The sequence below is a fragment of the Megascapheus bottae genome, chromosome 26, assembly GCF_031878675.1.
Source record: "Megascapheus bottae isolate mThoBot1 chromosome 26, mThoBot2.hap1, whole genome shotgun sequence".
Classification (NCBI taxonomy): Eukaryota; Metazoa; Chordata; class Mammalia; order Rodentia; family Geomyidae; genus Megascapheus; species Megascapheus bottae.
The window spans coordinates 24,733,018-24,751,076 of NC_143534.1; the positions used below are offsets into that span (position 1 = coordinate 24,733,018).

Consider the following 18,059-nt stretch of genomic DNA (forward strand, 5'->3'; position numbering starts at 1 on the left):
AACTGGAATTATACATGGATTTACCTGTTGTTTCTTTATTTTAAAATACATGAAATAAAAACTTTACACTCACAACATGCTGTGTAACAAATGTTATAAAAAAGAAAATTGTTGGTTTGAATTTTGGGTTGACGACTGACCAAAATCAATTGGATCATTCTATCTAATACATTTACAAAATATAATTTTATTGCTATTTTAAGCGGTTATTTAGAGGAATTACCTTTTAATAAGACAGGTGTGTAAATACATTTTTCTTTGACAGAGTATCCCTTCCTTTACTTTCTTCCATTTTACTCCTCCCGTTTCTGTCCACAAGTTACATAGGCCATTTTCCACATAATGTATACAGTTGCATAATTGCATTTGTTCACTCTTCCTCCCTCTCTGTGCCCTGCTCATATCTAATCCTTATATCTAATATGTATCTTACATAATTTTGTGAATTGAATAAAATATTAGATATGTATTATGTATTCTCAGCATTGTGCTGTTTAACGATGGCATGGTAATTGCATAGGTAGGTCCAGAAAATGGTAACTCATTAAAAGGCTTTTCCTTGATTTGAGACATTTGTACTATTATAAAGGTGGTATTTTAAAGTCCAATAAAGATTTTTTTTGTTAAGTGACAATGATACAATTACCAAGTACATATCTTCCTAACAAATAAGACAAGTAATATCAGGATTTTCCCTTTTTTGGGGTGGGGGACTCTCAAGTTTGATCAAAAGTTACTTTATATCAGCAATATTATTTGTATCTTAAAATTACTTTTATACCCTTCTTGTGGTCAATGATTTAATTTAATTAATTAATTAAGTAATTAATTTTATTTTTGGAGTAATAAAAGTTACATTTGCCAGATAGTAGGTGTATTAGTTCTCCACATTGATACCCTTCTCATGTTTTTGTCCTTATTTCCCTCCCCCACCCCCTCCCAATCATCTAGTTTTACCCCTTCCCTTTCCTATTTCAAATAAACAAATAAACACATATACAATATACCAGGTAACAAATAGCTGGTAACCTTTATGTATACAGAAGTAAATGAGAACAGCAGATTTTTTTAAATAAGAAAACAATTTATATTAGAATTTTTACAGATATAGTATTTCCTGAAAGGATTTCATTACTTTTTCAGGTGCCAAGATAAATCATCTTACAAAAAATACAAGGTATTGAAAAAAATCATTATTTGATTAGTAGTGAGACTAAAATAGAACATCCCCCTCTCACGTCGTTCCCCCATCAGAGCCATGAAAAAAAAGTTCTGTGATCTCAGATCCTGGGAGTAGCCAATTATACAGAACCACCGTCAATGTTACATCCACTCTGGGCATTGAGGCCCTGACCCAGCTTCTCAACACTGACTTCTATGCTTTTCATCACAAGCAAAGCAACTAGGTCATCCTGCCTGGAATAGAGGATTGTTTGGTCTCCATGGGTGCTTGCCAGAGTGGAAAAGAATATCATAGCAATTAGGTTCTGGAAAAAAAATAGCAGGAGTCAATGTAAGAAAATGATTTGGATTCTGCAATTGTTATAGGTCCTGTTGGAGATCCAGTTTAAGGCAGTAAACATGTAGGCCACCTTAGCCATTACAGATGTTATGTCCTAGTAATCATTCAGGAAACTTACTTACTGGATTAGCTTAACATTGAGAGTGGGGGAAGACAAACAATTGCAGGGAGATCCCAAGACCAGGTCAAACACAGGTTATAAAGATAGTACACATGGGGAGGTGCTGACCCTATTGCCTGAGGTGATGAGGTGCACGACTCTCTCACTCTCCTTTGCAGCGAGCAGGCATAACCAAGATGCAGAGCAAGGTAGACCAATGTGACAGATTCTGTAGTAATGGTACATGTCAAAATTCTTCAGGGTTGTTCTCCATGTTGGGAGAGCTCCAGAAGAGGACAATGAAGTGGTTGATGGAAATTGTCATGAGGCCTAGGGAGAACTGACCTCAAAAGTCCTATATTTGATTTTTGTCCCTTTTGTCTTATATATAAGTTTATCTGATTTGGGGAAGGGAAAAGGAAAAATGGAAATGGTGGGATTAACAAATTCAACAGTGATATACACTAGACACTATATTGGAAATGATCTTTACAACTTGTGGGAAGAAGGTTCAGAGGGGGAAAGTGGCAGAAACCTGAGGGAAGGAGTAATTGTATTCAAAAGGAAATGAACTCATTACCTTACTTATGTAACTGCAAGCCCTATGTATGTCACCCTTATGATAAAATTAAAATTCATAATAATAATTTAAAAAATTAAAATATAGGCGCACAAAATCTTTAAAGATACATGAGACAGAAATGATAGGGTCAATTTTGTTAGTTGGGAATTCTTCTGTACCTCAAACTCCATATGAAAATGTAAGCCTACCATCTAGACCTACATCCATCCTACCTAGTCATCTTTAGCAAGAAGGGAATTTAAAATTGGGGGAAAAATGAGAAAGAGATTGGACTTGAGAATTTAGAAACTTGCTTCTTGCTTCTAATTATCTTGTTTGGGTTTTATTACTTTTAATTGAAAACAATTCTTTTCTGTTTTGTGATAGCAAATGATTTTATTTTACAAAATTCAATATGCTCTTAAAGCTTTTAAAATGGTTACATAGCCAGCCAATTTGATATTCAGTCATTCTTTCTTTCTTTTTCTTAATTGTCAGAGTGAGGTATAGAGGGATCACAGTTACATTTGCAAGGTAGTGAGTACATTTCTTCTCTATCATTGTTACCCTTCCCATGTTTTACTCCCACTTTCCCTTCCCTTACCCCCTCCCAAATTGTAAAGTTCATTTTGTTGGTCATGGGGTGCTGTCCCCAAGTTATTTTGTTCAAGGCTAATTCTCTACCACACTGGGCTACAAAGATCCACCTCCTGTTTTCTGATGGTTAACTGGAGATAAAAATCTTCTTACCCAGGCTGATTTTGAATGTGATCATCAGATCTCAGCCTGCAGAGTAGCTAGAATTACAGGTGTAGTCACCAGCGCCCAATAATCTGATGCATTGTTTTAAATTATCTTTAACTATTTGTACATGGGGATTTCAATTCAATATGTCAGTTTATAAGAGCAATGCATCATTATCAATGTCACACTGTCCAAGGCTCACATCTTTTTAATGAAAATAAGCTGTAATAAACAGTTTTACAACTTTATTTTTTAACTAACAAATTTTAAGCATTTGTGATTACTGGATAATTAAAAAAATCTAATAGAATGCTGGGAGTCCAAAGCTTACTCCTGTAATTCTAACTCCTCAGGAGGTATATATCTGAGTAAAACAGTTCAAAGTATCTAGGCAGCACAGTTTATAAGATTCTTCTCTCCAATTAACCACTGAAAAATCAGAAGTGGAACTGTGGCTCAAGTGGTAGAGTGTTAGCCTTGAGCAGGAAAGCTTGGTGACAACACTTAGGCCTTGAGTTCAAGCTTTAGTACCAGTACACACACATAAAAAATAACTATCAAAGTACTCGTCTACTGAAAGTACATTATAAGAGGTAAAAGGTTAGTTACATTATATAAATTAAAATGGAGTAAATGTTTGTTAACTAAAGATTTATACTTCTTAAAATGTACGTATTGTTTTTTAAGATACATTGTTATAGGAATATTTTGAAGAAAACCACTCTTTTCCAGAAGTATGGTGCTTTTGCTTTATATGATATATAACCTATCCCATCTATACATTAGCAAATTGTCTGAAAATTTTGGAATACTTTGAAATTGTTTTGTATAATTTATAGAGTCAAAAGCAAACACATCCCATTGAAGACCAGAATGACTTACCTCATTCCTCTGACTATGGTGAGTTGCTTTCCCATAATTATGAGATAATTTTGCTGCTAGATAATGAACTGAGAATAAAATATAAAGTTAGAGATATAAAACCTTTAAATGCATTTAATATGTTTACACATTGCATTCCTTCTGCATGATTAGATGTATATCATTACATTATTCACATCAAAATTCACTTTGTGTCATAGTCTGAAAAGTGTCATGGCAAGTGAGTTGTAGAACATAAGACAGTTATATTTTATTTATTTCTTATAGGGCATGAATTATGGCCTCCATTTCCTGACGTCTATAATCTGTGATAATTGTTTGACCCTTTTTGTCAGTTTTGTTTTCAGTTGTTTCAGATAAGAATGCAAGTCAGTCCAGTTGCTGTATCTTGCATAAAACCAAAACACAAGGGCCTTAGCAAATGATGAATATTAACTATGATTCATTTCCTCTTCTTTCTGTTCACCCTTCCTTTCTCAGTGTAATAGTCTCTTCCTCAGGATAATCTCTCTAGATTTGATTTCTTGCAGAATCCATCTGATTTAACAAAGGTAACTCACTTTTCTTTTTCTTGCACTAATCTTATCCAAGATTAGGTTCTAATCTGTTTTAACTGCAGAGCTTCGGATAACGTTTTCTGCATTATTTTTACTCCAGAGCATCAGAGAACATGTTCTAATGTAGAACATTAACTTTGTTTACTTTCTTTTATTCTTATTACTCTAACATTCTTCAGTGTATGTATGAGGGAATATGAAAACATGTTAGTTCCTGTACAAAGTGTTTAATTTTTATTACTGTGTTTCTTTCTTTATACAGATTATAGTGGCCCATCTAATCAAAAGGATTTATTTTATTCACACAAAAAACTAACACAAAGTAAAAAGAGTCGACATGAACTACTTAAAGAAAAAATGAAAAAAATAAAAAATGAGATTGGAAGAATAAGAACAGAACAATATAAAACAAAAGAAATGAAAGCACACCTGGAGAACAGAAAAGTAGAATTGACAGAACTTCGAAATTTAAGGTATTACATCCTCTTTCAAAGAAATGTTATAATTTTCACTATGCATTTGAAAGTGTAATTCTCTAACCCCTGACTGGCTTCCTGGGCTTATGTAGGAGGGGATCATCTTAGTCTTATATGGAGTGAGAAATTCTAATAAATATTTTGATAAGTTATTAACTGTGAATTCTTCCAATAATGCAATTCAAAATCTTCTGTATTAAGTGTTTGAAAGACTATAAAGAAGACCATATAGGAGGTCACTGTTTACTTAGCAATGATTATTTGGGGTTGTTTTGTTTCAAGTCATAGTATAAGGAAAGCATTTTTCTACCATTTTTTCTTCTCTTAATAATTAATTTTGAAAAAATTCCTCAATATATAGTTATTGGCTAAAGGTATATGAAATTTAAGGAAAAACATTTTTAAATATACCTAAATTTTTGTCAGAAATGTAATTATGTTGAATTGTTTCACAATATAATATAGGAAATTCTCATGTTTTGCAATCAAGAAAAAACAATCTAAACCAACATACGCTTTTGTCTTACATCCATTAAATAAAAGTACAATTCACAACTGATAAATAATAAGTATTTAATAGCTATCCTATACATATTGTCATGATTCAATATTCCATTTATTTATTTTTTCCTATAAAACTAGTCATAAAATACAATATTATTGCAAAAATTATCAAATTGCTTACAGAATATGCAATTATATGATCAATTGAATGCACCTACTTCCATATTTCAAATAAACAAATTAACTTATATACAATATACCAGGTACTAAAGTCAGATACAGTAACAACATGAGACAAACCAAAAGGAGGCAAACGAAGAGAATAGAAATAACTTCACATAGTACATTAACAACAATAATCACAAAGATAAACATCTCGATTTCCTATCATGCAGTTCATTATGCTTGGGCTCATCTTATATGGTTATATGTACAGAGATTTTGCACTATTTTGGTCCTCTGCTAGGAAAATCCTAGATACATGCTAACTATCACAACTGCGGGAAAGCATGGAGCCTATGTTTCTTTTGGTCTGGCTTCACTTAATATGACATGGGAAGGGTTATTAATGTTCAAAAAATAATGTACTTACTATCTGATGAAAGTAACTATCACCCCTGGATATATCACCCCAACAATAAAATGAAATTTAAAAGTACAATTTTGGGGGAAGCAAGATGGCTTCCCCAAATAGGGACCCAGCCTAGGGTTCTCCCACAAAAAGAGAATCAGGGAATCCTAGGAGCCAACTGTCTTAAGAAATCAAAAACTACTAATTTAAGAAGCAACAGAGAAGTATACAAACTGGAAAACATACACAGATAAAGCTTATATCCAACACTCTCACAGAACCCAAAATACGAGGACTCCTCCCCCACCCCTCACTGCAGAGCTGCAAAAGTGGCAGTGGCCCTTGCTTGGGTCAGGAAGTCCAGAACTCCAGCAAGCATAGGAATCCCAACTAAGGAATCCCACACAGACCAGGAAGGGACAGCACAGACAGCGGTGGAGACCAGAGGTGAAGCAAAGGACTATCCAACACCACAGAGCAGCTCACAGCCAAAACCCAGCTAAGTAAGTAGCCCACTGGGTTCCTCCAAACCTTTCTGGAAAGCAGAGCTGGTGGCAAGCTATAGAACTTAGTCCAGACATCTCCCACCTCACCCAAGGAAGATTGGTAAGTGCAGGGGGGGGCAAGGAATTCAGAATCCTGTCCCTTTCCGAAACAGTCCCCTCCCCCAGGCCATTGACTGGAGACTGACAGGCAGCCACTAAGATTCAGCACCCCAACAATGTGTCTGGAGGCATTCCTAGTCCCACCTGTCCAACAGCCTCCTCCCCCAGGCCACTGAAACTGGAGACTGAGGGGCGCTAAGACCCTGCATTCCAACAGTGGGTGGAGGTGTGGGTTAGCCTGTGTGCTTACCTGCATATGAGTGAGCCAAAATTCAGTGTGGCACCCTCCTACTGGGAGCCTCTGGCAAGACAGTACCGGGGGGGCCTCCCAATGGAGTCACAGAAAGACACAGCCAAAAGTGGCCCAGTACTTCTGGTAGAAATCAGGGGTGCACTTAGCCCTACTATGGAAAAACAGAAAGAGCGGATTGACTGAGATGGAGAATAGAACAACAGGAACTGCAACAGAGAGTCATCCTGGCCTTTGGCTATGCACAAGCATTAACTCAAAATGGATCAAAGACCTCAATATCAGACCTGAAACTTTGAAACTGTTACATGATAGAGTAGGAGAGACACTGGAACTCATAGGCACACGCAAAAACTTTCTGAACAGAGTCCCAGGGTCACAACAGATTGGAGAGAGACTCCAAAAATGGGATTACCTAAAAATAAAAAGTTTCTACACAGATAAAAGCAAAGCTACTAAAGTAGAAAGACAGCCAACCAGATTGGAAAGATATTTACCAATAATACATCAGACAAATGCTTAATATCTAGTAATCTACAGGGAACTCAAGAAATTAATCCCCTCCAAACCCAATAAACCCATCACTAAATAGTCAAGGGAACTACAGAGAGATTAATCCAAAGAAGAGGTTAAAATGGCACAAAAACATATGAGAAAATGCTCATCATCCATGTTCAGAAAGGAAATGCAAATAAAAACAACTCTAATATACCATCTTACCCCAATTACAATAGCCAATATTCTCAACTCAGACAATGACTGATGCTGGCGGGGTTGTGGAGAAAAAGAAACACTACTGTACTGCTAGTGTAATTGGCAGCAAGTTGAGCCACTCTGGAAAGCAGTGTGGAGGTTTCTTAAAGAACTGAAAATAGACCTTCCCTACGATCCTGTCATACCACTCCTGGGCATCTACCCTGAGCATTATAACCCAGGATATGATAAGGACACCTGCTCAGCTATGTTCTTCTCAGCACTGGTCACAATAGCTAAGTAATAGAAACAACCCAGATGGCCTACTGCAGATGAATGGATACAAAAAATGTAATATATATAATATATAATATATTAAATATTAATATAATATACAATAATGTATAATATTATATATATTAATATATAATATGTATACACACAATGAAATTCTACATAGTCAACAGACAAGATAAAATAATGGCATTCGCTGGGAAGTGAATGAAGTTAGAGTGAATCATGTTGAGTGAGATAAGTCAAGACCAAAGAAATATGGTATCCTTAATATGTGGCTATTAGATCTAAACAGTACAAGAGTGGTGACTCAATATTTGAGCACCCAAGGTTATGGACATAAAAATCTATGATGGGCTATATACTCTGTAGACATACTGTTTTATTATATATATTAATATGTATCTATGACATACAAACCCTCAACTTAACTTTAATTATGTTCTAAAATTTAAGTGCCAGTGACTGTATATCGAGATTCTCTTCCTAAATACTTGTTTGTTAAACATGACATTTGAAGTATGATGTAAAAATCAATTTTAATAAATTTCTTAGTAAAAATATCAAAAAATAAAAGTACAGTTTTCTTTAGCGTTAATTTTGAAATACTTTGGTGAGCAGACTTTTAAAATGTAGTTAATTTATTATCTGTATTCATGAAAAAGTATTTTTGGTGATGAACTTCAAATTGCAACATTGTTGAAATAATTAAATATGCCTTCTATGTAATATTTACTAGAGTTACTGCATAGAAATTTACCAATATGAAAGACTGTTACTTTTTTTGCCAGTCCTGGGCCTTGATCTCAGGGCCTGTGCACTGTCCTTGGGCTTTATCAAGGCCAGAGCTCTACCCCTTGAGCCACAGCACCATTTCTGGCTTATTTCTATGTATGTGGTACCAGGAATTAAGCTGAGTTTTTGTACATGCTTGACAAGCACTCTACCACTAGGCCAAACTCCCAGCTCTTGTTCCTTTATGCTCATAAAAGAACATATGCCCTTTGGAAGATATTTATGCAAGGAATCCAAATTTTGAGAAATACAAAGGAAAAGTATTGAGAATTGTAGTAGAATAAGTCAAAATATTGATTATAAATATAGTGAAAAGCTAGATCAAAAAATGAACATTTTTCTGAAATATGAATTTTATGAAAACATATCTAACTGCAGATATCTCTTACAACAAGAAATCAAAAAGAATGGAAGTACTGTTCATATTTCTGAAAATATCCTGTCAGTGTTAAGAGAAAACAAAGAGCAATGCAATAAAGCAGTTGGAGTAGAAAGACCTGAAATCTCTCTTACCACAATATGTATGGAGTTGAATGACATAAAAACTGTTTTGAAAAAGGTAAAAGAAATGTTGTTAAAATTTTACATTTCTAAATTTATTTTGTCAGCATGACATAAGATATCTCTTTATATTAATATGCATATAGATATCCCATACTATTGAGAGTATAATCTCATTGTGATACGGAAATCCTATCATTGAACAAACACCATAGATGTGTACATACCCAAATAAAATATTCACCACATCACTGGACAATGTATTATTTTGAACATTGTTGTTTGTACATTGTTGACCATAAGGTAAACAAATTCTGGTCTGTATCATATAGTTGTAAAATCAAACATTATGTAATCCTAAACATATCATTTGGAATTAAAAAGTTACATTTCTATAGGCTGCTTTGGAACAGAGTTTTTGAGGGCCCTGCTCTCAATTAACCATTTAGTTTTCTCCTGTCCAATGATACACTCCAAAATGTCTTAATGAAATGCATCCCTACATTTCACGAAATGAAATTGAACTTAGCAACTTTATTAAGCCGGAATGCCTTAATGTTAAATTGACTTCTTAAAAATTACCTTTGGGAATAACTAAGATAGAAATTACATAAAGAAAATTATAGCCAGGCTCAGAGGCTCACACCTATATTCCTAGCTACTCAGGAGGCTGAGATCTGAGCATCACAGTTCAAACCCAGCCCAGGCACTACAATGTTAGTGAGAATCGTATCTCTAGTTAATCACCAGGAAACTGGAAGTAGCACTGTGGCTCAAGCGATAGGGTGGTAGCTTTGAGCTGAAGAGCTCAGGAATAGAGCACCCAGGCCCAGTGTTCAAGTCCCATGACCGACAAAAGAAAGAAGGAAAGAAAGAAAGAAAGAAAGAAAGAAAGAAAGAAAGAAAGAAAGAAAGAAAGAAAGAAAGAAAGAGAAAATTATTTGAGACCTAGTAATTTTAAAATGTGTGTATGTATTTGGGCACCAGTGACTTGCATCTGTAACCACAGAGTATTTGGAGGCTGAAATCTGAGGATCATAGTTCAAACATGCCTAGGCAAGATTACCTGTGAGGCTGTTATTTCCAGTTAACCAGCAAAAAGCCAAAAATGGAGATGTGACTCAAGTAGCAGAGCACGTGTCTTGAGAAAGAATGCTAAGGGACAGTGTTCAGGCCCTGGATTCAAGTCCTAATACAAACAAAAAACGAATGTGCATACATATTTTTCTGTATATATTTTTGTTTTTATTAACAGACATTAATAGACCAAGAGCTTTTTTTATATATAATATAGTTTTTGGAAAAGTTCATACTAACTCTCATAGTTCCACTTTCTCTACTTCCTTCCTTCTTTCTTTCTTTCCTTCCTTCCTTCCTTCTTTCCTTCTTTGCTTCCTCTTTCTTTTGTTAATAATGGGACTTGAACTCAGTGTACCTGAGCTGTTCAGCTCAAGGCTAGAGCTCTGCCACTTTGAGGCACATTGCCACTTCTAGTTTTCTGGTGGTCAATTGAAGATAACTATCTCATTGATTTTCCTACTCTGGCTAGCTTCCAATTGTGAATCTTGAATCTCAGCCTCCTAAATAGCTAGGATTACAGGTATAAACCACTGGCTCCTGGATTTCCTTCCTTCCTTCCTTCCTTCCTTCCTTCCTTCCTTCCTTCCTTCCTTCTTTCCTTCCTTCCTTCCTTCCTTCCTTCCTTCCTTCCTTCCTTCCTTCCTTCCTTCCTTCCTTCTTTCCTGCCTCTTTCCTTTTTGCACTGGTCCTGGAATTAAACTAGGGTCTGGATGCTATCCCTGAGCTTTTTGTCCAAGGCTATCAATGTACCATTGCTTCACTACTGGCTTTTCGCTGGTTAATTGTAGAAAAGTGCTTCAAAGACTTCTCTGCCTGGACTGGCTTTAAACTATCATCTTTAGATCTCATCTTGCAGAGTAGCTATCCATACAGGCAGGCATAAAGCACCAGAACCTAGCCTCTCTTCTATTCAAATAGTGCTGCGTAGATTTCATTTTGCTGTGCATATATATAGTCTGTCTTCCCATTGATAACCCCAAAAGGCTCCTCTTCTTAATGTTGTTGCTATATGCACCATCGAAAATATACAGAATTTTAAAAATGAAATTACATATTAACCATGATATTATTCATAGTGTATGCTAGGTATAATAAACTCATATGATAAAATATATATTTGGAACTGTCGGTGGTATTATTCATTCACTGGGCAAAGTAATGTTCTCTGAAGTAACATTCACACAAGTTACATCTGTTTTGTGTTCTGGCTGAAACAGACAAGCCTGTACAGTGGTGAGAATAAAGCCCTTTGAGAACTTGATTTCTCAGTAGGGAGCAATATTTGACCCAGTTATGGTGCTCATGACATTAAAGATGTGGAATGTACATGTGATGCTGTTTATCATACTACATTATTTTTTACTGAGCAAAAGTTATTACACAGATTGTAACTGCAGAGATGATGTTGCTTGTTATTATAAGTGAAAAAAGTAGGAGTGACAAATAGGACTGTGATTCATAACTGGGCAGCACCCCGGGTCTCCTATTTCTTATTGGATTCCCCTTCAGTGGAATACAAAATGATTTCTTATACCACTTACACTGGACAGTCACTGCCTAAAATATCACTTTTAACTAAAACACAAAATTTTTCAAAGAGCTCATGGAATTAGAAAACATTTTCTAATACATAGTTTACTAAATAATTTCTGTATGTTCCCCAATTTTCCCAGTGGGTTTTGCATTAGATAATCGTCATTTTGATGTGAAAAAATTGGGGCAATAGTAACAGTGCTGTAAGCTAATAGGATTCACAATCTTTCACTTTGGCTGCTGTGTTGATGCCAGTTCTCAATCTAGCACAACTAAACTATCATGCTAACTTTTATTTTATAGTTATTTTATTTATTTATTTATTCATTTATTTATTTATTTTTACCAGTCCTGGGCTTAAGCTCAGGGCCTGAGCATTGTCCTTGGATTTTTCTCAAGGCTAAAACTCTACCACTTGAGCCTCAGCACTACTTCTGGCTTTTTCTAAGTATGTGGTACCAAGGAATTGAACCGGGGTCTTCGTGCATGCTAGGCACGAACTCCTGGCCCAGTTATTTTATTTTTTATGGTAGAATCGGTATCGAACTTAGAACCTTGAATTCTTGCTTGGCTTTTATTTTTGCTCAGGGCTAGTGTTTTCTCCACTGAGCTATATCTCTACTTCTGTTTTATTTTTGTACTTTACTTAGAGATAAGAATCTTATGAACTGTTCTTGGGTCACCTCTTCTCTGTAGATTGGCTTCAAATCACAATCAATAGATATTAGTTTCCTAAGGTGATAAGATTATAAGAATGAGCCACTAGTACCCACTGCATGCTAATTTTTAACACGACTGGAATATTCAGGATAAATGGTGAAGATGAGTATAATTATTAATATATATGTTTGTTTTCAAATTGTGGTTGTTGAGGTTGTGTGGTTGTGCATGAAATAAAGAAAATCCTTGCTGTAAGGGAATATATATATATATATACATACACACACACATATATACAGATATATATATATATATACACCCCACAGGACACACACAAACATATGTATGTGTGTGTGCATGTGTGTGTGTGTGTGTGTGTGTGTTTGTGTGAGTATGCCAGTCTTAGGGCTTGAACCAGGGTCTGGGTGCTGTCCCTGAACTTTTGTAGCTCAAAAATAGCTCTTCACCACTTGAGCCAATTCTGGATTCTTTCTAGTAACTGAATATATGGATGTAAGTGTCTCACAAACTTTCCTGCTCAGGCTGGCTTTGAAGCATGATTATGAGATCTCAGCTTGATTTTCTAGTATTACAGGTGTGATCCCCTGGTGTGTGCCCACTGGTAAACATATTTTTACAAAGAAGAATACTGCTTTGCCCTTAAAACCTTTAAAGAGGTGACTACTTACTAGTATTTTTATATTATTATTTTAGACTTGATATGGACTAGATTCCTCTTGCAATAGCTAAATACTGCAGATGAAGGAGTATGGCTGTTATCTTATGAAAATGTGACATAAAAACAGTTGATGGGAAGATTTGTATGGGGGAATATTAGTAAACGTTTCTTTTCATTTCTCTATTTTAGTTGCAAGGAATAAAGTCTCAGCGCACAGAGGTTGTACATAATTCAAAGAAGATCCAAGATCACCACCAAAAGTATGCTTTAAACAGCATGAAATAACTTGAGAATTAATGTCAAGTACATATTAGGTTTATGTTATATGAAAGGAGTAATTTAGAGATAGAAAAATCATTTGGTGGTAGAGTAGATGCTTTGCATATGTCAGGGCTTGATTTCAATTTTCCACACACTAAGAATAATTTAAGTTTGTGGTATTTGTCTACTAGCATAATTTACATATTATCTACTATTTGAAGTAAAATAAACTTCAAATCATCTACTTTTCAAAAAATATAAGAATTTATTGGATATTTTTCCAGATATTTCTTCAGGAATTTTAAGTAGCTCATCAATAAGAATAATTATTTTTAAATTATGCTTTAGGATTAAAGGTCTTATTCAAGCTTAATAAATAGGGACAAAAATCTAGACGAGGATATTGACCAACTACAGAAAATATTTTTAAGTGTAAATTAGGCATAACAATATTTAATTGAATTCTTTCATACTGAAACATTTTTTGTCTAGTAATAGTATAATAGAAATGTTTTAGACAGTAGAAGAAATCCTTCTTTTTAAATTATTGTACAGAGAGAGCATTGGGGCTAGTACTGCAAATCCACTTGTCTATATAATAGAACAATGAATAATTTTGGTATTAAAAAGCTTTTTCATTCTAAATCCTGCTTTTCATAAGACAATTTTTTTCATGTATCCATTTATATATTGGTGAACATGAGGGTCATCCGTATTTTTTTTCTAATTTTATTTTATATATTTATTTTTTAAAATGTATCTTTTTTAATTTTATTTTTTTATTGTAATTAGTAAAAGGGTTACATGATATGCCAGATACAAGGTGCATTAATTCACATACATTGATACCCTTTCACATGTCTTGGTACCCATTTCCCTCCCCCCCACACCCCCCACCCATCTTGGTTTTCCCCCCTTCCCTATCAAATTTCAAATATCCAAATACAAATAAGTTCAATATATCAGATAACAAAGTGAGATACTATACCAATATGAGATAACCAAGGGACAGCAAAGGAGATGAGAGACAACATAGTACATTAAGGACAACAATCATTCATTACATGGCTTTTGTTTCAGTATCCTGGAGGTCCTTTCAATTAGCTTCACATTATATGTCCTTATGTATCAAGATTTTGCTCTATTGCAAATCTCTGCTAGTAGAGCCCAAGGTTTCTACTGATTATGACGAATGAGGGAAACCATTGAGCCTAAGTTCCTTTGAGTCTGGCTTACTTCACTTAATATGATTTTTTCTAAGTCTTTCCATTTCCTAACAAATGGGGCAATGTCATTCTTTCTGACAGCAGCATAGAATTCCATTGTGTACAGATAACACAACTTGTTGATCCACTCATCAACTGAGGGACATCTAGGTTGGTTCCATATCTTTGCTATGGTGAATAGTGCTGCAATGAACATTGTTGTGCTAGTGGGTTTAGTATGTCCTTGTTTCTGGGTGGTTGGGTAAATGCCAAGTAGTGGAATTGATGGGTCATAGGGGAGCTCTATGTTTGGCCTTTTGAGGCACTGCCACACTGCTTTCCATAGTGGTTGAATGAGTTTGCACTCCCACCAACAGTGTAGTAGTGATCCCTCCTGGCCACATCCCCTCCAGCATCTGTTGTCATTCGTTTTCCTAATCCTGGCCATTCTAGCTGGAGTGAGGTGGAATCTTACACTTGTTTTGATTTTCATTTCTTTTATGACCAGAGATGTTGAGCATTTCTTCATGTGTCTATAGGCCATTTTTGTTTCTTCTTCAGAGAAGACTCTCTTTAAGTCTTTGGCCCATTTTTTAATGGGATGGTTGTTACTTTGGAGGTTAGTTTTGGAGTGATTCAATTTTTTGAGTTGTTGATATATTTTAGATATGAGGCCTTTGTCCGTTGTTTGGTTGGTGAAGATCTTCTCCCACTCTGTAGGCTTCCTGATTAGTTTACTAGCTATGTCCGTTGCCATACAAAAGCTCTGCAGTTTAATGCAGTCACACTTATCCAGCCTTTCTCTCATTTGTTGTGATTCTTGGTCTTTATTAAGAAAGTTTGGACCTGTGCCAAGGAGGCCTAGTGTATCTCCTATTCCTTTCTGTAGAGTTTTCAGTGTGTCAGCTTTTACCTCCAGGTCTTTGATCCATTTGGAGTTAATTCTAATGCAAGGTGACAAAGAGGGTTCCAGCTTTAGTTTTCTGCAGGTGCTTAACCAGTTCTGCCAGCACAACTTTTTGAAGAGGCTCTCTTTCTTCCATTCTATTTTTTTGGCTCCCTTGTCAAAGATTAGGTGGCCATAGGTCTGTGGTTTAATATCTGGGTCCTCAGTTCTATTCCATTGGTCTTCAGGCCTATTCCTGTGCCAGTACCAAGCTGTTTTGAGAATTATAGCTCTGTAATAGAGTCTAAAGTTTGGAATTGAAATTCCTCCAGCGCTGTTCTTTCTGCTAAGAAGTGTTTTTGCTATACGGGGTCTTTTATTATTCCATATGAAATTTTGGATTGCCTCTTCTATTTCTTTAAAGAATGACATTGGAATGTTGATGGGTATTGCATTGAATTTGTAGATAGCTCTTGGCAAGATTGTCATTTTCACAATGTTGATTCTTCCAATCCAGGAGCATGGGAGGTTTTTCCATTTCCTTAGTTCTGCTTTAATTTCCTTTTTTAGGGTTTTAAAGTTTTCATCAAAAAGGTCCTTTACATTCTTAGTTAAGCTAATTCCTAGGTACTTTATTTTCTTTGAGGCTATTGTGAAAGGAGTTTCTTTCCTGATTATTGCCTCGTTCCTCTCACTGTTGGCATAAAGGAAGGCAGTTGATTTTTGAGGGTTGATTTTATAGCCTGCTACCCTTCCAAAGCTTTGAATCAGCTCAAGGAGCTTGGGAGTAGAGTCTATAGGATTCTTTAAATACAGAATCATGTCATCTGCAAAGAGGGATAGTTTTATTTCCTCTTTCCCTACTTGGATCCCCTTTATGCTTGCTTCTTGCCTTATTGCACTGGCTAGGAATTCTAAGACTATGTTAAAGAGGAGTGGAGAGAGTGGGCATCCTTGTCTCATTCCTGATTTTAGAGGGAATGGCTTTAGATTTTCACCATTAAGTGTAATACTAGCAGTAGGTTTCTCATACACAGCCTTTATTACATTGAGGAATGTTCCATGGATTCCTAGTTTCTCCAGAGCTTTTAACATAAAGGGGTGTTGGATCTTGTCAAATGCCTTTTCCGCGTCTATTGAGACAATCATGTGATTTTTGTCCTTGCTCCTGTTGATGTGTTGAATTATATTAATTTATTTGCGTATGTTGAACCAGCTTTGCCTCCCTGTGATGAATCCAGTTTGATCATAGTGTATAATTTTTTTGATGAGTTGTTGTAGACGGTTGGCCAGTATTCTGTTGAGAAGATATAGGTCTATAGTTCTCTTTCTTTGATGAATCTCTGTCTGGTTTGGGGATCAGGGTTATACTGGCTTCATAGAATGAGTTTGGTAAGGAACCTTCATTTTCAATTTCGTTGAAGAGCTGAGGAGTATTAGTGTGAGCTCTGCTTTGAAGACCTTATAGAATTCAGCTGTGAATCCATCTGGCCCTGGGCTTTTCTTAGGTGGAAGTTCTCTAATTGCCATTTCTATTTCAGAGCTTGAAATAAGCCTGTTGAGTTGGCTTAGTTCTTCTTGGTTCAGTGTGGGTATGTTAATATTGGCTAGGAATTCATCCATTTCATCTAGATTCTCAAATTAGTTGGCATAAAGGTTTGAGAAGTATTCCCTCATGATATTCTGGATCTTGGTAATTTCTGTCATGATATTACCATTTTCATCTGCGATTTTGTTTATTTCGATATGCTCTCTTCTTTTTTTGGTAAGATTTGCTAAGGGCTTGTCAATTTTGTTAATTCTTTCAAAGAACCAACTCCTTGTTTTGTTGATTCTTTCTATAGTTTTTTTGGATTCCAAATCATTTAATTCTGCTTTGATTTTAATAATTTGCTTTCTTCTACTGGGATTAGGGTTGGTTTGTTGCTCTTTTTCCAGGATCTTAAGGTGAGACATTAACTTTTTGGTTTGCAATTTTTCCAACTTGTTGTTGTAGGCACTCAGCGCTATAAATTTTCCTCTGAGTACTGCCTTTGCTGTGTCCCAAAGGAGTTGGTAGTTTGTGTGCTCCTTACTGTTAAATTTCATCAACTGTTGGATTTCTGTTCTGATCTCTTCAATGACCCATTGGTGATTCAACAATGTGTTGTTCAGTCTCCATGAGTTACAGGGTTTTCGTTGGTGGAGATGTGTGTTCAGTTCCAGTTTGATGCCTTTGTGGTCTGAGAGTGTGCATGGAATAATTTCTGTGTTTCTGAATCTGTCCAGGTTTGTTTTATGGCCTAACATGTGATCTATTTTGGAAAATGTTCCATGTGCTGCTGACTAAAACGTATATTGTGTCGTTGCTGGGTGGAATATTCTGCAGATGTCTGTTAGATCTAGTTGGTCTATATAGTTGTTCAGTTCTAAGGTTTCTCTGTTGAGTTTTTGCCTTGTTGATCTGTCCATAGGTGAAAGTGGTGTGTTAAAGTAACCGACAATCACTGTATTTCGATCTATGTATGGTTTCAGTGTAAGTAAAGTTTGCTTGATGAAGTTTGGAGCTCCGGGATTGGGTGTGTAAATATTTAGGATCGTTATGTCTTCCTGGAGGAAAGATCCCTTTAGTAGTATGTAGTAACCTTCTTTGTCTTTTCTTACTAATTTTGGTTTGAAGTCTATTTTATCTGATATGAGGATGGCAACTCCAGCCTGTT

At 35.6% G+C, this 18,059-nt stretch overlaps 1 protein-coding gene across 1 annotated transcript in view; it reads left to right on the forward strand.

The window, feature by feature from the left end:
* Positions 1–18,059, forward strand: part of LOC150046089 (uncharacterized) — a 132,100-nt gene that overhangs the window by 76,950 nt on the left and 37,091 nt on the right. The window contains exons 16-20 of the mRNA XM_090319156.1: positions 1,144–1,177; positions 3,768–3,828; positions 4,630–4,840; positions 8,934–9,114; positions 13,198–13,268. Of these exons, the coding sequence (XP_090175282.1) occupies positions 1,144–1,177; positions 3,768–3,828; positions 4,630–4,840; positions 8,934–9,114; positions 13,198–13,268 (558 nt within the window). The remainder of the gene's footprint in view (positions 1–1,143; positions 1,178–3,767; positions 3,829–4,629; positions 4,841–8,933; positions 9,115–13,197; positions 13,269–18,059) is intronic.